At 35.4% G+C, this 24,573-nt stretch overlaps 1 protein-coding gene and 1 pseudogene across 3 annotated transcripts in view; both read right to left on the bottom strand.

Moving 5' to 3' along the window:
• Positions 1 to 24,573, bottom strand: part of LOC146168233 (kinesin-like protein KIF23) — a 57,393-nt gene that overhangs the window by 26,618 nt on the left and 6,202 nt on the right. For all 3 annotated transcript variants that reach the window (XM_083383273.1, XM_083383275.1, XM_083383274.1), the window contains exons 2-6: positions 21,884 to 21,953; positions 15,205 to 15,306; positions 11,493 to 11,598; positions 7,063 to 7,199; positions 107 to 222 (exon numbers count right to left, since the gene is read on the bottom strand). In XM_083383273.1, the coding sequence (XP_083239399.1) occupies positions 107 to 222; positions 7,063 to 7,199; positions 11,493 to 11,598; positions 15,205 to 15,306; positions 21,884 to 21,953 (531 nt within the window). The remainder of the gene's footprint in view (positions 1 to 106; positions 223 to 7,062; positions 7,200 to 11,492; positions 11,599 to 15,204; positions 15,307 to 21,883; positions 21,954 to 24,573) is intronic.
• LOC146168234 (uncharacterized) lies at positions 5,258 to 6,565 on the bottom strand (annotated as a pseudogene).

Below are 24,573 nucleotides of genomic sequence, written 5' to 3'. Positions count from 1 at the left end.
ACATTAGAGCGCATTCAGGTCTGGTATTGAATCAAAATTTACACTCGCCATTCGGACAAGGGTCTACCAATCAGCACTGTTATTTCTATTCTGGTTGATAACTTACTTGCTTGGAGTCTTTGGTGTACTTAAATGTGGTAATATGTCTCGTTCCTGCTTTTCTAACAAAGCATCAGCCTCACTTTGTACACAGAATTGATTCATGCAATCTGGTACAAATACCTTTTAATAAAACAACATTATATTTTTTACATTTTTTAAATTTTTAAAAAAAGATAATTTTTAACATTCTAAACAACTTTTTTTTTTTCAAAGCAGTTGTTTAAATTGTAACGAGAAACAAAAACATGATACAAACACCAGGTTGTTCCCAAAACCTAACATTTTGCCCATAAAGTGAGTGCAATGCAACAAAATAAATTCACCAATAGCAATTCAATCCGTCTTATAAATCATTTTTGTGTGTCAGTTCTATGTACTAGAAACCTGAACTGTTAGGCAGTAAAATATTGTGCTGTAATGAATACAAAAGTTACTACCACCAGTAATGCATAATTAATACTTAACCTTACTGAACATTGGCCTAAAGTTGACCTTAAGTAACCCCATACCCATAGTGTAATTTGTCCAAGGCCAGTACGTTTTACGATGGATGTTACTTTTGCAATCTAACACCCTTAGGGAAATTGCAAACTCTGCACCTGACAGAATAAAACTTGATTGACACTTAATGATTAAATGTTGATTATTAACTATATTACATGTTACTCAATTTGTCCAGACAATTACGCAAATAAGTGCATGGACTATTTTTAAGGAACTATGGGCGCATGCTGAAATACAAAGGCAATGAAAAATAAATGGGGCTAACTTTTCTTTTATTATCCACCCTGTTTACACAAGCACATGGTTGTCCTGTCAATTTCATTAAAAACGTGATTCATAATGACGTAAAAAAATATTCTGCAACAGCCAATTAACGTCCAGCAAAAGCAAAACTTTAAGACGCAAAGTGATCACGTGCGTGGAAACCATTTAGTGTAAACAAAAACTAAACCAAGACGGTGAAATATCAGTGATTGATTTTGGAAGAATCATGTTTCGACTATCAGCAGCGCAGTTTTCTAAGTGGTACGAGACTACGCTAAATTACAAGCACCCATTTTGCCATCGCAATACTCAACAAAGATCATTTTTCCCGGGTCTTATTATGCCACGATTGGCGCAACATCTGCGCCGAGCAGTGTGCCAAGTCAGCTAAAATACAAGATGTGGTTGAGAGAAAAAGTTATGTCAATTACACACTAAACACGTGGTCTTAGGATATGCTTATAGAGAATAATTTTGCGGTAACTATCATTACATAAAAAAGGCACTTTGAACAGTCAAAGTTAGACCATCTTATAACTGATAACTGTTTATTTGTTGCTACAATGCGAACACAGTAGCAAAGGATCAACGAAGAACCACAAAATGGTTATCGAGTCAATTGACCCTGAAGGTATAAGGAACTAAGGTTACAACAGAAAATAGGAAATAACAGCGATAAAAAAGAAGATTAAAGCAAAAATGCATAAGGAACGTTGGCAATGCAAACTATGTTTAGCGAAAAATGAAACAATGAACAACCAATCGTTATGAGAGTAACTAAAACCACAATGCGGAACGAAATATTCACACGGTAGGAAAACACGTTTCAGGCAATCAGGCAGGCAAATCAGTTTTGAGTTCCCTACGGCAATGGTCAGTTCAGCTGAAGGCAACGGTCAATCCAAAGCGACCAACGCGCAATCAAATTGTTTACAAACAATGTCACGTGTTTACATACACAATTATACATGAATGAAACACAGGTTAGTTTTAAGTAACGTATTTGCTTACAAGTGTTTGTTTCATCCAACGTTTGAAACGAATTAAGCTTAATTTTTTAATATCTTCAGGAATGTTATCCCATACTTTAATACCTGCATACTTCAGTGTTTTCTGGCCATGTGTTGTTAGCATTTTTGGTAAGTAATATTGCCCCTTTGCAAGACATCTGGTGTTGTGTGCATGTATGTCACATGTGGCAATAAAATAAGTTTGAAAAATATCTGGTAATAGCTTTGAATTAAATAAATACATAAACTTGGCCAATTCAACGTAATGTATGTCAGATAACTTCAAGATTTGGGTTTTACTATAAAGTGGATTCATGGAGCTACGAAATGGACTATTTGTGATGAGGTTTATTACTCTATTTTGCATAACAACTAAACTTTTATTGGCAAAGCCCAATGTCAAAATACCATATAAAAGATTTGGATAAACCAATGATTTGGGTTTTACTATAGAGTGGATTCATGGAGCTACGAAATGGACTATTTGTGATGAGGTTTATTACTCTATTTTGCATAACAACTAAACTTTTAGCCCCATGTCAAAAATACCATATAAAAGATTTGGATAAACCAATGCATAAAAACTGTTTTGAGTGTTTGTAGCTGGACAAAGTGACGCAGTTTTGAGAGAACCCCAGCAACCTTGGTAATTTTTTTGGAAACTTGCTGGATATGAGGACCCCATGACAACTTTTTGTCAATTGTAAATCCAAGGTATTTTATTGTTTCTGCCTGTTCTATTTCAACTTTGTTGATATGTATTTGGAATTTAGTTTTGGTTTTGGCCTTGGAAAATATTATGAACTTTGTTTTTTTTGCAGTTTAATGATAATTTATTAGTTCGCATCCATTTATCTATTTTAACCATTTCTGCATTTACAGATTCTTTTAAAGTGGAAATATTATTGTGTGTCATCCACAGAAGTGTGCCATCAGCAAAAAGGCGTATATTAAATGAAGAGGCATGTGGTAGATCATTATGTACAAAAGGAAAAGCAGTGGCCCGAGTGTTGAGCCCTGAGGTACCCCACATGTTATGGATTTATGTGATGAAGAATGACCAGACATGACCGTGTATTGCTATCTATTGTGCAGGTAACTTTTAAAAAAAATCAAGCATATGACCACGGAAGCCATGACTTTGTAATTTGCTAATCAGAATACCATGATCAATAGTGTCAAAGGCTTTCGCAAGGTCGATAAAAATTGCACAGGTGCTCATGTTTTTGTCAAGGGGACACACAAATTGGTCATGTATTTCTGCAACTGTCAGTGATGTTGAATGGGAATATCGAAAGCCACTTTGAAATTTAGTCAACAATTGAAATTTTTCCAGGTAATCAACCATTCTGTTATAAATAAGTCTTTCAAATTTTTTTGAGAAAATAGGTAATACTGATATAGGCCTCTAATTACTTACTTCACTTGTTATTCCCCCTTCAAAAATTGGAACAACTTTTGCTATTTTTAGACAACTTGGAAAAGTGCTTGATTCAATACATTTGTTGTACAAATTACATAGCAGGGGAACTAAACTCTGAGCCCCAATTTTAACAAGTTTCACTGGTATGTCATATGGGTCTGCCGATTTCTTTTCATTTAGCTGGAGTATAATGTTATTAATCTCTTCTTCATTAATTTCAGCAAAGTAGAAAGATTTCATGTTTTGAGGTTGATAGTATCTTGAAGAGTTATTTATCCTGGGGATTTTTTTGGCCATTGTATTACCAATATTTGCAAAGTAAGTATTGAATTGATTTGCAAATTCTTTTGGATTGGTTATAAAAATGTTGTTTACAGATATTTGGCGAATATTTATTTTGGATTTGGAGGAATGGGTTGTTAAGGTATTGATAATTTTCCATGTTTGTTTGACGTGATGTGAGTTTTCTGTAAATAGCTGTTGGTAATAGTTTTGTTTTGCTGTTCTTATAACCTTTTTAAGAATTTTAGAGTAACTTTTATATGTAGCTGTTATTTTGTTATTTAAAATGCAAGTTTTGTAGAGTTTGTTCTTTTTCCGAATTGATTTAGGCATTAGGTTAGGTTGGTCAGCCAAGGCTTGTATTGATTTTTTTTATATTTTCTACTTAATGTTTTGTACGGGGCTTCAAAATTAATAATATTTTGGAATTGTAATATAAATTCTTCAAAGGTTTCATGAATATCGATATTATGGGAGTTACGTACTAAAATTGTACTGGTTGAGTTTAAGAAATTTTCTAAGTTAAAGTGTTTGTAATTTCTCAGGACTTTGTTTTCATTTTGTGAGGTCGGTTTAACTTGTTTAATAATAGCAAAAGAAGGTAAATGGTATGAAATATCAAAAGTTATTAGTCCAGGTATAATATTATCTGTAAAATTATTGGTGTATATGTGGTCCAAAGCTGAAGGTTTTGAATGTGGTTCAATGTGAGATGCAATTGTTATGAGCTGTTTTGCGTTTCAACTTTCAGCCATTGTCATAAATGATATTATTTTTGCTGTTTTGTCAAGTATATTGATATTGAAGTCTCCAGTTATGTAATATGTTGTATTTGTTTTGCTTATTCATAAAGGGAATTTTCAAATTTATCAGCAAAGGGGCCAATATCATATCCCAGGGTGTCTATAAACGACACCAATAACAACCAATTTCCTATTTTGCGTTTGTAAATTAATCCATAAACTTTCACATTTAATTAAATCAATATCGTACTTATGAGTAACATTATATGATAGTGTACTTTTAATATAAATGCCAACTCCACCTGCATGTGTTGCTGAATCTTTTCTTACAAAGCAAAATCCTTGAAGATTAATGTTTGAAGAGGTATTGGAGTTTAGTTTAGTTTCCGATATAGCTATTATATGGGGAATGACAGAGCATTCTTGTAAGAATTCCTCTAAATGTATAATATTGCGCACTAAACTGCGAACATTAAAATGTACCACTATGATGTCATTTAAGTTGTCGTGTTGGTTTTAGCCGAAAATTCTTCTAATCCAAAATATTTTGCTTTATTCGTGGTTTCAAAAAACTAAATAATAAGTACAGCAACGATTGGTAAATACAAATTCCAAAAAACAAATACATATTTTAAGAAGGTATATATGTGTTACACACAAGCAAAAGATAATAAATTGTCAATTTTTTAAAGTAAATGGTATGTTATATTTAAAACAGGTTCCTCTGGCAATATATATTACTTTCTACCAACGTTTCGGCTTACTATCCGGCAAGCCTTCGTCAGGGACTGACACACAAAGCCAACTAGACACAAAGTAAAATCACAATAAGAAAAAAGGAGATAAAAATGTGCAAGACGCGTTCAAAATTCACAGCGATAAAACAACGTTCAAAATATAAAGCGATAAGACAACGCGCAATTTAGAGGTTATCTTTTAGCACCTGTCGGTACGGCGCTGGAAACAAAACGTCCGTTTTGATATTCATCGTATCCGGCGTTCGGTGTATCTGCCAGGATTCTTGCCAAAAAGTCAGCCTTGGGCAGCACGCTTGCAGTCGTCAACACGATATTAATTTCGATGGGGGCACTGTTCTTGCTAGAGAGAGCGACTACCGAAAACGGCTGTTTCGCGAATCCTGGCAGATACACCGAACGCCGGATACGATGAATATCAAAACGGACGTTTTGTTTCCAGCGCCGTACCGACAGGTGCTAAAAGATAACCTCTAAATTGCGCGTTGTCTTATCGCTTTATATTTTGAACGTTGTTTTATCGCTGTGAATTTTGAATGCGTCTCGCACATTTTTATCTCCTTTTTTCTTATTGTGATTTTACTTTGTGTCTAGTTGGCTTTGTGTGTCAGTCCCTGACGAAGGCTTGCCGGATAGTAAGCCGAAACGTTGGTAGAAAGTAATATATATTGCCAGAGGAACCTGTTTTAAATATACTATGCCTGGTAGCAACAGCATATTTATTTTATAAATGGTATGTTATGTACCTTTAGGTCTTCTTGTTTATTGATAACAATAGTTGTACTTGTATCATTTTTCTTTAGAAGAATTACTCCATTTTTTGTCCATAAATACTTGAAGCCTTCATTCTTCTTATATTGTAGACACCAGTAGAATAGTTTTCGGTTTTCTTTGGTTAGACTTTTATTTATATATATTTGATTAACTGAAGATTTAGATTGGTTTGATTTAAAAAGTTTAGCTCTATTACTGTAGATACTGTCTCGAATTTTTCTACTTATAAATTTCACAATTATTTTAGGGTGTTTCTTGTCAGACGAATCTTGAGTTTTTCCAAGACGATGGGAGATGTTGATGTCATCTCTGGTATGGCAACGGCAACCACTATGTCATCTGTGTTTTCCAGTTCATTGTGTGCAATTCCTTTAATTTCTAAACAATCACGTCTGCTATATTGCTCTAAATTGTTAATACTGTTCTTACTTTCAATGAGTTGGCTCTGTACTTGTTTTATTTCTTGTTTCAATGCAGCATTTTCTTTTTTTTTAAACTTAACATCTACTTCGTTATTGGCGAGCTTTTTTTTTCTATTAAATCAAACTTATGGGAAACAAATTCTTGACTTTTTTTTATTGAATTTAGTTCAGTTAGAACAGAATTCAGTTTTTTTTTTATATCTTCTTTATCTTTGCTCACAATGTTAAAAAAGGCATCCAGCCTGGCCGCCACAGTAGTTCCTGATTTAGGTGAAGATGGTGACATTTCCACTTACAAGATATTACTTAAGTTTATTTTTAATGAAATCCTTAAACCTTATTCAAATAGAATATAAGAAAATCTGCTTCAGTTAAAAAAATGCCGTTGTTGCACCAACATCAGATATTAGCGCAAACAACAAGAAACATCGCCTAACTCAACATTTTTAGCAAGAAAAAAGGGAAAAAGGCTTAGCGTTGTCATTTGTCGAATACACCCTTGCTAATCAGCCAACCTGAACGAATAACGAAAGGCGAAAAAAAAGGATCCTGCATTTACGGTCGACCAAACAAGAGACAAAAAAGCGGCTTTTTGCATTTGATTTTGGCTTTGCATTAGCTTAATACGCTTGACCACAAAACATTAAAAACATTGCCGCTTCGGACAGTGCGTTAAACCCTGACATAGATGAACAAAAAATGATAATATCACTTAAAAAAAGGGGGGTCGACCCCCTCCCCCCCCCATGGATTCACCACTGTTATTACTATATATACTCTTACATATTTAGAAGCTTGCACACTGTGCAAAGAATTAAACAGCATATCAAGGCAGCGCGGCAAAAATCCAGGTTCTTCCAGAGTTCCTGTCATTGTGTATGTTTTTCCAGAACTTGTCACACCGTATGTAAACAGCAGCCCTTAAATAAAAACGAAAAACAAGACAATAATAGTAAATAACAATTGTACAATATGTTTTAGTAAAACCCATTTGAGCATTTTGATTAGTGCTATAGTTTTAGGAACAGCTATTGAACCTGGTATCTAAGGCAACTTTTTTAGACCCTATTTGTAGTAAAAAAAACAATTTTTCGTTACCAGAAACTGTGACAGCTGTTAGCAGACCTTAAACCTTTGTTAAAAAAAAGCATGAAATAACTTGATGTAACAGCACAAATTGTTAAAAGCATGAAATATCTTCATGTAACAGCACAAAAACTCAATTAGTAAATACCATGCAGAGGAATACCGCATTAAGTAAACATGAATTAGGTCAAATCTGAAAGACTCGACATATTTCAATTGTTCTCATGGGCGCTTACTTCACACAAAACACTTTTTCAGGGATCTGCAAATACTTTTCAGCCGGCACACAAATATTTCACAAAAGTTTCATTTTTAATTAAAACATTTTGCTTAGACCAGTGCTTTAACACTTTTTTATTGTGTTTTTGTCCAATACATCAGTAAGAAAATTAAGAAGACAACTATAATATTTAGCGATGTTTAAATTGATAAAAAAGTGCACAACCAAAAAGACTCCAGGATATTTTGGGGAAACAACCAGGAAAGAACCTAGGATAATTTTTAGTTGATGGTTAGTTGTTTCGAGCAAACTCGTGTGCGATGTGCAGCGAAAACAAACTCGTGTGCAATGTGCAGCAAAGTCTAATTGCATTCAACAAGAACGTATGTGTATATATTTTTTTAGTAAAACCTTAGTTAAAATGATTTGTAATACATGAGGCACATAAAGATATTAGAATATTGCTTGAAATACATAAATTTGACTTTGTACAGTTCGCGAGTCACACAACGCAACATGCCATAGTTATACTGTATGTATCGTGCCTTTGGGTTGAATATGTTTCAAGTAAAACCATTTAAAGTTCATGGAATCGCAAAAAAATGTTGAATTTACAGAGTTAAATTGATCTAAGGTAAAAAAAATGAGTCAAAATAAAACTGACTGAACTAAGAAAAAAATACTTAGCAGCCCACTAAAAATTGAGAAAAAGCCCACATATGAGCGGCGGTCTATAGTATGCTGTCCACTGCATTACAGTTACTTGGCAATTTTGCTGCGCAGAATTCTGCCGAAGCTTTTATGTTAACCTACACTGTTCTAGAGCAGTGCTCCGCAACCGGTGTGCCGCGGTACACCCGAAACCATGCCAGGTGCACCGTGACGTTCCCGTAGGTGTGTTACTTGCGTTTTAAGGGTACTTTTATTAATTAGTACATAAAAAAAAAAAAATTGTACATCTCATTTACGTTCAATCGCCAGAAGTCAAGCTTGCTTCTAAATAGTGTTTTTAACTGACTCAAATGCCAGGAGTATAAATATACAACAGCTGTTTGCAAACTTCATACCAAAGTGGAAAGGGAGAATATTCATACGCTTGAAACCCATGAAATGTCATTATTGGTAGGCCTATTATTGGCGTTTTCTAATTGTATGGATTGATCTTGGCTGCTGTTCCGAAAAATTTATTAAACATAGCAAGGGGTGAACATGCAATTTTAAAGAAATTGACCCGCCTAAAACATTAACCAAAAAAGGAGAAGATAAATGAATGTAATACATGAATTTTTGGTGCCTTCAACGTGTTTTATTTTAAATCTCCCCATCTTCACCAGGCTGCCATTGATATTTGATGATAATGTCTATTGTCGATCGACACATATCTCGTAGGTGTGCCGCCAAACTTTTTTAGCGCTGTTGGTGTGCCGCAAGTTGAAAAAAGTTGCGGAGCACTGTTCTAGAGTAACCCCGTAGTGCAAGTAGTCAGACGCCAGCCCTTTTTACCATAGTATTTTACATTAGCGAATTAACGCATCGATGGAAACACCTGCACCTGGCATTACACAGTAACTGTTAAACATTTAATAGGCGTTTAATGATTAGGGCAAAAAGCAACGGCAAGTGGCTCGTTGCCTGAAAAAACGCTTACACCGAACTATATTGTTATATTTAAAGTAAACACTTTAAATGTTTTGCCATAGCAGCAGGCCTTGTTTTCGAACTTCGCGACAAAAAAATATGGTGGTTTTAACTATGTGATACAATATAAAAGGTAGAATAGGATAAAATGCCTTGCAGGGTTGGAGTTGAGCACTCGCCCGCTCGCCAATGCGAGTACAAATCGCTCCTGGCGAGTGCTGATTGACACCCACTCACCCGAGTGGCTTTGGCGAGAAATTTAATTAGTTGGTGTAGGTCCTGTAGGTCAACTTGTGTTAAGCACGACTACTAAGCGAAATATAAATTAGCGCCAGTTATTTCCCTAAACACTAAGACGCAAATACATTTAACACTACACAAATAATAAGGTTAATCGAAGTCACGTTCGTAGCTCATAATAGAGACTCTTTGTCCCGTTGTATGATCGTAATAAAGACTCTTTGTACCGTTAGAACAAACAATCGTTTAACTGCAAACAATCAAAGACGTCTTTGATGCAGTAGCAAATAGTTAAAAGGTTTATCGTTTAACTTCAAAATTGTTAATTTTTAAATGTTTAACCCAGTCGTTGACGCCTTTGGAAAAGTTTATTGGACCTGATGCGATGTACCCAGGATAAGAATTCTACTTTTTGTATTTATTTAATTGTTTGTATTACGAAATTAAGAGCAATTGCCACAGTTTTTGGTAACAATAAGTTTAAATGCAAATGTCTTAAAATAATATTTGTAAGAAGTGTTTTTTTTATGTTTTGAGAGACCGAAACGGTCCAGTGAACAGTACGATATTTAAAAATATCGCCTACTTGTGTAACTACAGCTGAGAATTAGCAATTGGTCTACGTAAGTGTGTTGTTGCCATCTCTTAAAGATCATAGCGGTCAACCAAGCCAAAGCTTAAAAAATAACTGTCTGTGAATATTTTATATCGCAGTTATGTTAAGGTGCAAATCGCACAATTGCGGACGCCCTTGGAAAATTGAAACGACCCAATATAGGGCGTCATGCATCACAGAATCTCTGGCACATGTGTTTGTTAACTGTGAGAAAAAAATGGTTTAGTTGTAGTTTACAATTACTTTGCCATTATAGGCGAAATTTTGGCGTTTTGTTTCTGGCGCGAAACAACCTGCGGTGAAACGTCCATCAAGCACAGACAAAACATAATACGTAAAAAAGAGAGCGCAAAAACAGGCAGGCGTGGCTACTAAATTATCACTTGTCAATGTTATTTTTTTCACTAAAGGTTGTGAAAAATACTTTGCTAAAAAACTGCTATATGGGTCATTAATTTGTTCATCCATGCATGGAAATAAACGACCAGACTTTTATAAAAACAATGTTTACGTATAGAAACCACAAGACAGGTTAAAGATAACCAAGAAATGAGGCGTTAGGACGAAAATTTGCAGACGGCGTGCCAACAAATTTGGCGAGTGGTATTTTGTCCGGGCGAGTGCTGATTGATAGCCGCTCGCCCGCCTGGAGAGTGTAGATTTTTGCTTATGAACAACCCTGCCTTGGGATTCGGATTCTAAGAATATGATATTCTACTTTAAACATCCCTACGCACAACAATTTTATGACAGAAGATGGGCAAATTATATGAGACTTAATATGTGTTTTAAGTGTTGCACATAAGGTGTAAAATTGATCTTTAAAAAGTTTAAATAAAAAATTAAAAACATTTTTTGCACTAATTTCTTTGGTTTTCTGGCTGATAATTCGGCAGAAGTAGTCACCAAATCGCCAGCATTCCACCATACTTGTAAGCGATTTAACAAAATAATTGGCCCAGTCCTTACAATAGACATAATTTGTTACAGATCAATACATCAAAGTAGGTCTGAAGACAACAACAAAAGTTGTGAGTTAAGGGCACTCGCCAGTCAGGTGAGTGGCCATCAACCAGCAGTCACTGAAGGGAATTGCAATTGCACTTGGACGAGTTCAAAATCTCAACCGTGCACACAAGTTAAGGTAACATGGTAATAAATATATATATATCCTTTCTGTAATTCAATTAGTAAAGCGCGTATTTACAACTCACTAGATTATTTTAATATAAATACACTTAATTAGAAAGTCAATCAAAAATAATTTAGTTCAAAAGAAATTGTGTTAAAAACTGTTAAAAAGATGCCTGCACAGATATTTAGACATGCTAATCAGTTACACATATCTCTATCAATAAATAATTATTAGAATATTAATAATATTTTAATATATATATAAACTTTATGACATACCACTTTTTCCCTGGACAAGATCGTCAATCATATGCTCCGCAACATAATGAAACAAATGGTTTTGACCAACGTTGGAAGAAAACACTTTGTAAAATTGGCATTCAGTCTGTAATTAATGTAAATAGAAAAATGACCAAAATGAACTTGGAGCTAAGAAACAAAAAACAATCTGCAAAATAATCCAATAAAAATAATTAACTTTCATCTGTCGAGGAAAAGCAACAAACTCATTTACAAAGTATAACTTCAGAAGGAGCATTTTACAAATTATAAGTTAATCAAAAGGCAAAAAATAATGAAACATGCTTTTAAAAGACATATGGGTGGTCAATAGGATGAGCAATGTGACACTCAATATCCAGTGTTGTAGTTTGTTTACAGTACGTTAGTTTCAATAGCAGATAAGACAAATTTGGTGCAAGTAAAATCATCGGGTAAAACAAAGTCAAGATGAACACCACTGCTCCTTTTGTTAGGCGACGATTAACAACTGAAAAACGTTTGAGAACCAGTGTGGCCTGTGTGTCATTTAACAGACTGACGTGTTATAAATCATTATAGCAGTTGTCAACGTGACTGTAAAAATCGAAATAAATGTTTAGTCCTTGTAAAATAATACTCATATAAAATTTTGCTATATACGAAAAATCTTGTGGCGTAACAGCTTAAACTTTTTCAAAACAATTATCACAATTATCTGCGTGTAGACTTTATTTAAAAAAAAAAAATTGGACACTGTTTTTTTTCAAGCCTATATTCAGGACTTTGCGAAGATAAAACGCCCACTGTTTTTATAACCAAAAGCAATGCTGTGTGTGTTGTGTCTTAAATGGATCGAAGAAATGAGCACTTGAATTTAAGTGTTTTTAAACAGAGAACGCAAGCAAGGTCTAGTTTTAATCACAGCCATTAAACTGATAAACGTGGCAATTTAACATGTAACCTGCAGGGGCGTAGCATGGGGGTGTCTAGGAGTCTTGACACACCCCCCTTTAAAATATTAGTAAACAATGACCACAAAACTAAAACCGTGACTGCTTCAATGATACATCGGCAACATTGCACCTGGTATTAAAAACACGTGGGCGCTTATCGCCGCCACCGCCTAATCTCGTTATTGTTATTTAATTTAGCAGTTCGCCTGTCACCGAATATATATTTTATTGGTAAAACGAACAGACTTCTCAACGGCGTAGAGAAAACAGGCGTTTAACCTACAACAATGTGTAATTTAAACAAAATTAATTTATTCTTCTCGAATTTTTATATGAACTCTTGTATAATATTATTAGGCTTTATGCAATCGGCGAAATCAAACTACGAATCACAAATTTTGTTGATAAGCATCGTTAATTTTGCTCACAACGAAGTACAACAGTTTGTTATAGATACGTCACAGAGGCTGGTTTGACAACACAATTCCATAGTTTTTCACGCACAATTGAAATCATGTGTCTTCGGATGTAAATGAGTCAACGAAGTGTTGCGTTTTTCTAGTGTCAAACAGACAATTTTAAACAGCCGTAAGCTCAAATTTTTTGGGCTCCACCCGTAACTGCTAGGGGAGTTTATACCATACGCTGAGACCCCTAAGTTATTTGGGTTGCTGATCACCACTGGCATATCCAGGGGCTGGGGTCGCACCTTCCTTTTTGTAAGTGATATACCTATTATTGTTTTTGTTCATTTTTGTCAGGGTTTACAACTGTCCGAAGCGGCAATGTTTTTAACGTAATTAGGTCACGCGTCTTAAGCTAATGCGTAACCAAAATAAAACGCAAAACGCTGTTTTTCATCTTTTGTTTGGTCAACTTTAAACGCAGGATATTTTTTCTCTTTCGTTATTCATTCAGGTTGGATTAGCAAGTGCGTATTTGACAATTGACAACGCTATTTTTTTGACAACACTAAGACAAATCTTCTTATTTTTTCTTGCTAAAAATGTTGTGTTTGGCAGCTAATGTTCCTCGCTGTTCACTGTCTGCGCTAATATCCGTTATTGGTGCAACGGCATTTTTTTAACTGAAGCAGTTTCCTAAAAGGTGAGCTGTGACTGTGACGCGCGTTTCAAAGTGGCCATTTTTATGTTATGATGGTGACCGCAAAATTTTTCTCTGTAAGCATATATTAAGATCATGTCTTTAGTGTACATTTGACACACCTTATTTTCACTAAACAGCAACTTGGTTTTTTGCTGACTTGGCTGATAATCAAATTATGATTATTCCAAAATCATTCACACATGTTTTTTCACGATCTTCGTTTAGTTTTTCACCGAAGTTTATTGCACACTAAGCGGTTAAGCAGCTGGCGCCGGCATGAGTGTCAACCACATACGTGTTCGATTCTGCTGGACGTTAATTGTTTCTGGTTATTTTTAAAAGGGAATGGAACCGTTTGACTTTTCCGGTTCCGGTTCGGTTCAGGTTCAATGATTTTTTCAGAATCCGGTTCAGTTCCGGTTTGAAGCAATTTAAAAGTTCCGGTTCAGCTCCGGTTCGACAATTGTTATTTCAAAACCGGTTCATAACGTTCCGGTTTGGATACAATATAAGTTATGTGAAATCTAAAAATGTGGGTCAATAAATGTAGAGAATAATCTTTGAATAAGTCATTTAATCTAAGTTTTGCAAGTCATTTAATCTAAGTTAAGTGACGTATTAGAAAAACAACAACTTAGGCTATTATTGAAATATCTAAAAAATAAACGTTTTTTTAATCAATTTTCAATTTTTTTTCATAAAATTTTGAACATGGCGTAACTTGACTCTGCAAAATACAAGTTGTGACGTCATACTGGAGTGAACCGCTTTTGTTTACAGGTTCGGGTTCGGTTAAGGTTCATGTTCTTTCAAATTATTCGGTTCAGTTCCAGTTCGGCTCCTTAAAATTTTACAAAAAACGGTTCAGGTTCGGGTACGGTTCGGAAAAAATTGGCCTAAAACCGGTTCACAATGTTCCGGTTCGACATCCTGTTTTTTTATGACGTTATTAAAATCACTATTTTATGACGTTATTATTGATTACTGTCAGACTGAAAATAGGGGAATTCCCTAAGTTGAAATTTTGAGACACCCCCCTTTAAAATGGTCACGCTACGCGCCTAGTAACCTGATTGTAATGTATGTGTTGTTTATGAAATGGACTAAATACACGGTTATAGCATGCAACACTAGGTTAAGCACTTCAAACATATTTTACAACTCAAAAGATATGGCCCATGTGGTGGCAGCAGTAGTGTATCCAGGTTCAGACCCCTTTCTCCCTTTTGTAAGTAATATTATCATTTTTTGTTTGCATTTGTTAGATTTCAATTCACCGTCCAAAGCGGAAATGTTTTTAAAGTCGGCCACAAAATCAACCAAGCGCAATCCAACCAATCTAAAAAATAGACTTAGCTCCATTGCGTTGGTAGATCCAGGTTCGAACAAAAAACGAAACAAAAGAAAACGTTTGGCATTTAATTTTGACAAAAAAAACATTGCCGTTTTGGACAGTGAGATAAACACCGACAAAATCGAAAAAAAAATGATTATAGCACCAACTAATGAGGTGGGTCCGAGAGATAACCCCAATAAAAAAAATTAGGAAAATATGAAATATAACTTAACTGAAAACTTAACAATCAATTAGGATCATTAGTTGCTTTTAGCTTATTAACCAAGTAAGATTGCAACATTTACTTTATTACATAGCTAAATAACAAACTTACAACTTTACTATCAGAAGCGCTGAGCTGTATTGTAGTATCATTGACCACTTCAATGCATTTCTCCTCATTTTTGTTTGTCAGATTTCTAATTCTGGCACAAACCTTTGGTGAATAAAACATTTTAAAGTCAGTTAAAATTATTTAAATTATATGTATTGTTACACAACTAAATAAATCGTTTTATTAAAATAATCAACAACCACTTTTAATTAAATATATTTTATATATATATATACAGGGTGTCCATAAAGTCTCTTTAAAATTTAAAAAAATTATTAAAAAATGAAATGATGAGATATTGCTATGAGGTTTGTTTTATGTTAATCAGTATTTCATAAAGTTTTTATTGACACATTAAATACACTTCTAAACATTTTATCGGATTGATGACTCCCTAGCTGCAGAAGGAATCATGCATGGCAGAAAGTATTTTATCACATTAGATTCCCAAACAGTGTGCCTCTAAAGATAGTCAAGCATGCCGCGAAACTTTCTGTAATTTTGGAAAATAAGTTATTTGTATTACCAATAGGCATACACGCAAGCATTTTAGACCTAAATACCCACTAATACAAATTAATCATATATTGAGACATTTACATATAGTTTGTCATGCGTTAAAGGTGATTGCAAAATGACTCTATTCTTGTTCTGTTAAAAGTGTGCCGCGAAATATTTAAGATATTTTAGTGCGCCGCAAGCCAAAAAAGTTTGGGAACCACTGCATTAGACCACACAAAGTTTACAATAGTGGATTGTGTTACTTGTTGATCATCATTTAAATCATTTTCAATGTCCATATCTTGTTCCTGCGTAAAGAGCAGTATATCAGGACATTCTAAAGCTACTTTGGCTTAAAAAATATCCAAAATTTAATAAATTAACGACTAGCTAAACAACCTGACCTGGCACAACTTAAGTTGCAGATATAGAAAATTGTGAGATGCAGTGAACCATGAAATCACATGGTAGCTTGAAGCTTAATTGAACTGAAAAAGCCAAATATCGCCACAAGGCTGCCACTTGTAGGGATATTCCCCTACGGTAGGGTATTTTCGCCTAAAGTAGGGAGTAGGTAATACCTGCGGGGAAAATTGGGCGCTGGTCTACAATCGTACCACAAGGAATTTGGGTTAGGGTGCAGGTTAGAGTTTGGGTACTCCTATCAAAATGTCGTAGCAAATATCTGTCATCCAGCGTTTTGTACTCTGCGCAGTTAGACATCAATAACTCATTCATGCCTTTCGTTATATTCGGCGATTGATTTAAGACGTCTAATTGATTTGTACTGTTTTTGTCTATTTCCTATTTTGTTGGAACAGGCTATTTGCCCGGCTCGCCCGTTTACCAAACTTAGCACTACTGTAACCGGATCTGCAAAATTATCACACAATTTATTGCTAAAGCCGTTTTATAGTAGTAAAATTTTAAAGTTTGTTTGCGAAGTACTGTAAACGGCTTTAGCAATAAATCATATTGTAATTTTGGTAATCCGGTTATCCGGTTAGAGTAGTGCGAATTTTAAAGTTCAATACGGATGGGAAAACTTCAGGGCTGGTCTAAATCCTACCACAATGAGAAAATATTCTGCAGAAGAAGGCACTAGCAGTTTACCGAACTTTCTAAAAATGGAAAATTAAAGAAAATAACTTCAAAATTGAAGTACGGCAACGGGTTGCCAGCAGTGGCGTATCCAGGGGGTGGGGGTTCGGAACCCACCCTTTTTGAATTTCTGGATACGCCCTTGGTTGCCAGGCAAGTTGACTCTTCCTATTTTGTTGTTTAGCCCATTTACGTCAAAACAGTCGTTATAGGGCCCCTAGATCCCTATAATATAGGCCCCTAGAGGGGTCGGTAACCCCTGGCACGCGGGATGATTTTTCAGGGCATGCCAAATGATTTAACACGACCGTTATATCCACCTTAAGAAAAAGCAACCATTACACTACCACATCATTAAACATATTATTATATCACTAGCGCTAACTAAATGTTGCACATAATTTCAGTTCACGTCATGAATAAGTGTCTTAACTATTGTATTTAACATTATTTTTTGTGGACGTTACACTTGTTGTTTACGACTAACCGTTTGTATTACGTCACAATGCCCTAAAAGTGGCAGGACGTTTACCGCGTTAAAGCAGGGCATTCTACATCAGTGGTTCTCAATCGCCGGTCCGCGTCAACTGTAGTGCCGGTCCGCAATATATAATTCAATCTTATATCTCAATTGCGAAATGCGAGATGTTAAAAGCTTGTCCATCAAATTTAAAACTTCAGTTACGTAATTCGCCAGTTTCGGTAATTTGCAGCATTGTGAACGATCTACTTTGGACTTCGTCATACGTCACATGTGCCCATCTGTTTAAAATTAGGCTACAACTCGTTTAAGTCTTAAACTTTTAAGTCTGGACTTGAAAAACTTCAATAGAACCACGTATAACACGTATGATATCAAAAAGACAGCAGCAAATTGCTTATTACATTGAAGTTTCTGTTATTTGCTTTTAAGTTGCATACTTTTGTCATAATTACATTTTGGGTTGATTTTAATTTTTGAAGGTCAACCAGTCCGCAAAATTTGATTTAAAGTTTTACCGGTCTGTATGCTAAAAAGGTTGAGAACCACTTCTCTACATTAAAGTAAGCACAGGTGTTTTTGTGCGACTGAGAAACCAACCGAAAGCGAAACTAATAGTTAACACTACTAGGTATCGGCTGAAAGCATGGAAGTATATTCCAAAAAAGAAAGATAAATTAGATGTCACATCACAGTAGGGCTACGGAGTCAGACTCGGGGCGGACGTGTGCGCATGCGCAGTACCAAATTTCGAAACTGATAAGGCAGCAAACTGTAAATTGCTAAGGTGGAATAGCATATGCTGGTGGAATATTTTCCATGAGCCCTAAAAGTGGATTACGGAATATCCATCTTGTTTAAGTTACGTAAATTGGTAAAAGACAGGCTAACTGATAAGGCAGCAAACTGTAAATTGCTAAGGTGGAATAGCATATGCTGGTAGAATATTTTCCATGAGCCCTAAAAGTGGATTGCGGAATATCCATCTTGTTTAAGTCACGTAAATTGGTGAAAGACAGGCTGTAGAGTCGGAGTAGGACTCGGGACTCAATGAAATCGCATATTCGGCCGGATTAGGACTCGGGTTGTTTTTAACCGATTGCGCAGCCCTGATTGCCAGTGCAAAACTAAACATAGAAAATTGTTTGACATGCGAGTTGTTGATATTTTGACATTGTTCATAAACTGGCATACTGAGTACGAAAGGTTGCCAACCCCTGCCCTAGATCAACCAGACACAGCATAGGGAAAACGTAGGGTAAAACTGGCATGTGTGGTAGGGAAAATGAAAAATTAGAGTGGCAGCCCTGGATATAGGGCAAATTCAGCATTATGTGAGAAGTATTTGTAACTTCCAAGTAAATTGTAGGTAGCGCATGGGACAAAAGTGTCCGGAGACTTCGAGAGTCTTGAAAGAGTTACACGTTTCAGCAGATTTGTAAGAAAATAGAATATATCACATATATATGGCTTCTCTTGCATTTATCCTAGTAACGCACAACCAAAAAAGTGTCCGAATTAGTTTTAGTGGAGCTACGTACAACTAAAAAAGTGCCCAAATTGCCATAATATGAGCATTGTTTATTTTTGTGTATGTGTTTTTATCTTATATTTTGTTAGAAAAAATATAAGGCAATGAACTGGTAAGGGACCATTCCCCTGGAATATGCACGCCACCTTGGTGTATTATAAAACTAATTCTAAAAAATAAACCTCGCAACTACCATGTAACCAAGAAGTAATGCAGGGTTGGGCTTAAGCACTCGCCCGCTCGCCAATGCGAGTGCAATTCGCTCCGGGCGAGTGCTGATTGACACCCACTCGCCCGACTGGCGAGTGGCTTCAGCGGGAAATTTAATTAGTTGGTGTAGGACAACTTGTGTTAGGCACCACTGCTAAGTGAAATATTACTTAGCGCCAGTTATTTCCTTAACACTAAGGTGCAAATACATGCAACACTACACAAATAATAAGGTTGATCGAAGTCATGTTCGAAGCTCGTAATAAAGACTCTTTGTCCCATTTAAAAAAGTCGTTTACCGGCAAACAACCAAAGACGTTATTGCCGCAGTAGTAAAAACAGTTATGAGGTTTATTGCTTAACTTGAACGTTGTTAAGGTTTAACCCGGTCATTGACGCCTTTGGAAAAGTTTATTGGACGTACCCAGCGATAAAAAAATTACTTTTCTGTATTGATTGAGAAAATTATAAGCAGCAGTTGCTCTAGTTTTGGGTAACAATAAGTTCGAAGCAAATGTCTTAAAATATTATTTGTAAGCATTGTTTTTAAAATGTTTTGAGGGACTGAAACGGACCACTGAACACTACGTTATTCAAAATATCGCCTTTAATTGTGTAACTACAGCTGATAATCAGTTAATTACGTCTACGTAAGTATGTTGTTGCGATCTTTTAAAGTTCATAGCGGTCAGCCAAGCCAAAGCTTAAAAAATAACTGTCTTTAAATATTTTATATCGTAATTAAGTTTAGATACGAATCGAAACCATTGCGGACGCCCTTGGAAAATAGAAACGACCCACTATAGGGCATCGCGCCGCACAGACCTCTAGTGCAGGGGTCGGCAACCTTTTTCTAGTCGCGGGTCAAAACGAAACTTAAAAAGGTCTCTGCGGGCCGCACAAATTGATAAGTAAGAATGGTGTTATTAAAATGTTAGAAAAAAATGCGAATCAGGCAGGCCTCGTAGATTTTTTGCACTTAGAAACGTGTTTAATTACATTTACAGAGGCATTAAAGTTATAGCGCAAAGTGCCATAAATCTACTTTGAGGGAACGCGATAACATTTAAAGTTAAGCTCAGTGTTTGCTGTTTTAAGTCAAGGCGCATCTGGCGAGCGAAGCGATCGCGATTTTTTTTTTTTTGGTGTACCGATATTTCTTTTAAATTTTTTGCGAGTTTTCATTACATTGCCGAAAAAAAAAAAATGTTGAAAAATATATATCCAATATTTTGCGTGACGCACTTGTCAGCCTTCCACGGTGCAACGGTAAAGAATCGCTGATCTAGTTAAAAAGGCAGCATCAAACGTAAACAACCCGGGCGCATAATGAACATTCGCGCGAAGCGCAAAAAATTTTCGCACTTACGTAGTTAAAATAGTCAAAAAGCATTTAAAATAGAGTCGTGTCTAATTTGTCAAAGAGGCGGCAGGCCGGATGAATTACATTCGCGGGCTGTAGGTTGCCCACCCCTGCTCTAGTGCATGTGGTTGTTAACTTTGCGAAAATTTAAGTTAACTTTTTGTCATTTTTTGCTTTTGAACCAGTAACTATAGTGTTAGGCGAAATTTGGCGTTTTGTTTGTGGTGCGAAGCAACCTGCGATGAAACATTCTGCAAGCACATAAAAACAGAATACGAAAAAAATAAGAGCGCAAGGAATTGTCACAGTGTTATTTTTTCACTAAAAGTTAAAAAATATTTCGGCTAAAAATCATTGTTTTAAGCGTAAACTGCTTTATGGGTCATTCATTCGTTCATACATGCATAAAACTAAACGACCAGACTTTTATAAAAACTAATGTTTGCGCCGGGTTGGAAAGTACCCGCTCGGCCGTGCTCATAGCCGCGCATTTTATGTAAAATCAACGTAAAATGCGGTCAGTCGCGAAAAATCGCTCAAACGCGCAAAACTTTCGTCGCGCTAACGGTTTTCAGTATAGCATTCCATTTTCAGTCAAGCAAATTTTACAGATAACTTTATTACAGCCAAGCTGCAAAGTTGTCTCTCCTGCGCAAAATCTAAAGTTTCCAATCTCTGATGTTTACGTATAGAAAAGACAGGTTAACGATAACCCAAGAAATGACCGTGCTAGGACGGAAATTTGCAGACGGCATGCCAACCAATTTGGCGAGTGTTATTTCGTCCTGGCAAGTGCTGATTGATAGCCGCTCGCCAAACTGGCGAGTGTAAATTTTTGCTTAGGAACAACCCTGTAATGGTACATCTAGCGAAACATCTTCAACAGAGGGCTAATGTGAAAATATTTTTTCATATGTTATAACATTTTAATTATACATAGACAATGCACCATGTGTCGCTGCACGTTCAGCAAAAAAGAAATTTCATAACATGTGATGTGTTTTTTGGCATTTTGGAATGATAGGAAAACATGTAGCCTATTGTAAAATGACGAAGGTGCTAGTCAACCCTTAAGTGTTTGCCACTGGTTTGTGTCTGAAATCGGTTTATGAAATGCTTCCAAACAATTGTAACACCCTATAAAGTATGCCGCCAATGTGAAAGCAACATTTAATCTAACTGGTATCGTACAAATTATTTCAAATAAAATATGACATTCTTTCTATTTTATGGCACCGTCTGTCGTTAAGGACGCATGCTCTCCCACACACCATGCTCCGTCACTCTCTTCCAATGAAAACATTTGTCGGAAACTTTAGTATAAACGTCACTCTATTGCAACGAAAACATGTGTTACTACTTTACAACAAACATCTGTGGAGTAGGGTTTGGATTCAACAACAAAATAGCAGCGAAAAATGCACTATTTGTTAAAAAATTTCTCGACAAGGCAAGGGCATTTTACAAGATTTCTTTAAAACTAGCTTCTTACCTCAACAGGATCTGTTGGTGCATTTGGATGCCTTGTAAAATTTTTTTTCGGAGTCCTCAATGGTGTGCGCCTGATAAAAATAAAACATGCAATATAATGGTTTTTAAAATGAAAATGCTAGTTGCACTTTGCATTTTTTTTAGTCTGTAACTTTTTTGTCATACATAAGTCATTAGTTTTTCACCACTGATTTAACATGTCTTTCTATATCAGTATGTTTACATAGTTCTTGTGTGGAAGGACAGTGTGTTTATTAATTTAGCTTTTCAAAATGGAATCACTTGTAACGAAATTCATGTTTGACACTAAACATATTTTTAACCTATTACCGACTACAACCAGTGTTCCAGCTAAGTGCATTTGTGCAAAATTTTGGGCAGTGGATTACTTTTTTACATGTAGAGTGTGCAAGCAAAGAAAACTAAAATGTTTTTTTTCACAAAATTTTGTCGAAGTCAAAGCGATCACTATTCTGTAATCAATAAATAAATATAATACCTTCAGTACCCCATGTTTCCTTTACTCAAGTTTTAACTAGTTGCCCAAATTAGTTTTATTTGAGCTATGTACAACTAAAAATGTTCCCCAAATCGCCAATTTGTTTATATCGAGCTATGTACAACCAAAATTGTGCCCTGATTAATTTGATTTGAGCTACAGTCAAACAAAAAAGTGCCCAAATTGCTATTATACAAGCATTGATCTTTTTTTAAAACATAAGTATTCAAAATAATTATTTTTTTGCATATGGCAAGTTTTATAGAATATACCAGTTCGGCAAATTCACAGGCGCCGAATGTGGGTGTGCAAAACGTAGATGTACTGCATTTCTATCAATGCGTCATAATGAAGTTAAGCGACCACTTGCACAGTCAAGGTTCACTAAAATAATGTGCAAAACTTACAGCATGGGGAAGTGTCTGTTCAGACCTGCAGATATATAAACCGAAGTGCCGAACTCGCATACGGCACATCAAAGTAATCAGCCGGCCTGTGTAAGGCAGTTTCGCATACTTTTTAGGTATTTTCACTGCATAATTTTTTTTCTCCACTTTGTGCGAATCTTGTTCTTGTATCTTGTGAGTAGCATTTTGAGGGAATTTTCACCCTGAATGGGCCATGCACACACCACTTAAACCATAAACAATCAAATTTGCACCAACTTTGTAGGTTTTAATGTATTTCACTTACTTTCCTGTTTTAATTATCGACCCATTTTAAATTGTGAACAAAAACATTGTCAGTTAAAATTTAATCTGGGCCCAGTAAAATATTTTAGGTTTGGCTTTGACGTACAGATAGAAGGTTGATGAACCCTGATGTAGGACAAGCTTATAGGCTGATCAAAATTCTGTGTTAAAAAAAAAAAATCTCTTAGTGGTAAAATCTGCATTAACCTATCTAAGCCTTTTTGAACTTTGATACGCCGTATAACACACTGCTTTGTGTTACGTAATGATCACCCTTAAATATCGTCTGACAGTGGACACATTTTAAAAGACTGACATGATTGTGGAATAAAGCTAAGATGTAAGCTTGTGACTGTTATTGTTTTACACAATGCATGTAACTTTTCCAATTTAAATTTTGTGTTAAGGTCTTCAATTTCAGTTGAGGAAAGCCAGATATATTAAATCCCAGAACTGAGATTTTGTGCCCATTTGAAAAGATCTAGACTTGCACATGCAAAAAATCTTTTGTTTGTGCCATCAATCTCATCACATGGAGTGAAGTCCCAATGGAACCTCTACACAGCATCTTGGACAACTCAGCAAAATCAAGTAATATTACAACTTCATCAGCTAAATTCTGTTTATTTTGTTTCAAGTATCTTTATTATGAATTGCTAATGAAGAAGTGGGTCTTTAAAGCAAGAAAGGAGCCAAACACTGATTTAATTAAGTCATCCAGGCTTCAGATGCTCAGTTAAATTTCGTTCTACCAGTATGAGCCTATTGCTTGTATCTTATTATGAAAGATATAAAACTGTTGTTTTCGTCTAATTGTTTATAACATTAAACAATATATTGTATTTAAACTAAAAAATTGACAACCTCTATTTTAGGGGTTCTCAAACTTTTGGTGCCGCAACCCCATTGGAATATTTTATCGAAAGTCTTGCCAAATGTAAATATGTCAGCATTTGTAGCCCATAATCAAGTTATTATTTCACAAGTTAGAATTGTATAAAAGTGAGTTATAGTTTGCTAGGAGTAAATTCATTGCCATTCCAGAAAATAAGGTTTTACATAGCACAACAAATGCGGCAGTGTGCATAGCGAAAAATGCGTGAATTTTTTTTAAATTATACAGTAATCTGTCAAAAAAGAGTAAAACATTAAGTTTTCAAGTGATACATTCATTTATCAAGTATAACATTTGGTTTTGTGATGTAACAATTGTCAAAAACACATTTACAAGTCATTTGAATTTTTTTATTTTTTTGTCCAAACTTTGACAAACAATTTCTATAACAAAACATTGAGAACCATGGCTTAATTTTGCATGGAAGACTTGTCATATCTTAGTAAATATGTGGACAAAATTTCAGTGCAAATTTTCACTGGGGTCATGGGTAACCGGGATATTAAAAGGACCCCACTTTTTGCTTTTCTTCATTTCAACCCATGTTTCACATTTAATATCTCCCAACCCCTTTAATATTTTGTACTGAAATTTTTGCACTTCAG

This window comes from Ascidiella aspersa, chromosome 1 (assembly GCF_963924565.1).
Source record: "Ascidiella aspersa chromosome 1, kaAscAspe10.2, whole genome shotgun sequence".
Classification (NCBI taxonomy): Eukaryota; Metazoa; Chordata; class Ascidiacea; order Phlebobranchia; family Ascidiidae; genus Ascidiella; species Ascidiella aspersa.
The sequence above is the reverse complement of the archived record's forward strand: the minus strand, read 5'-3'. Positions and strand labels throughout refer to the sequence as shown.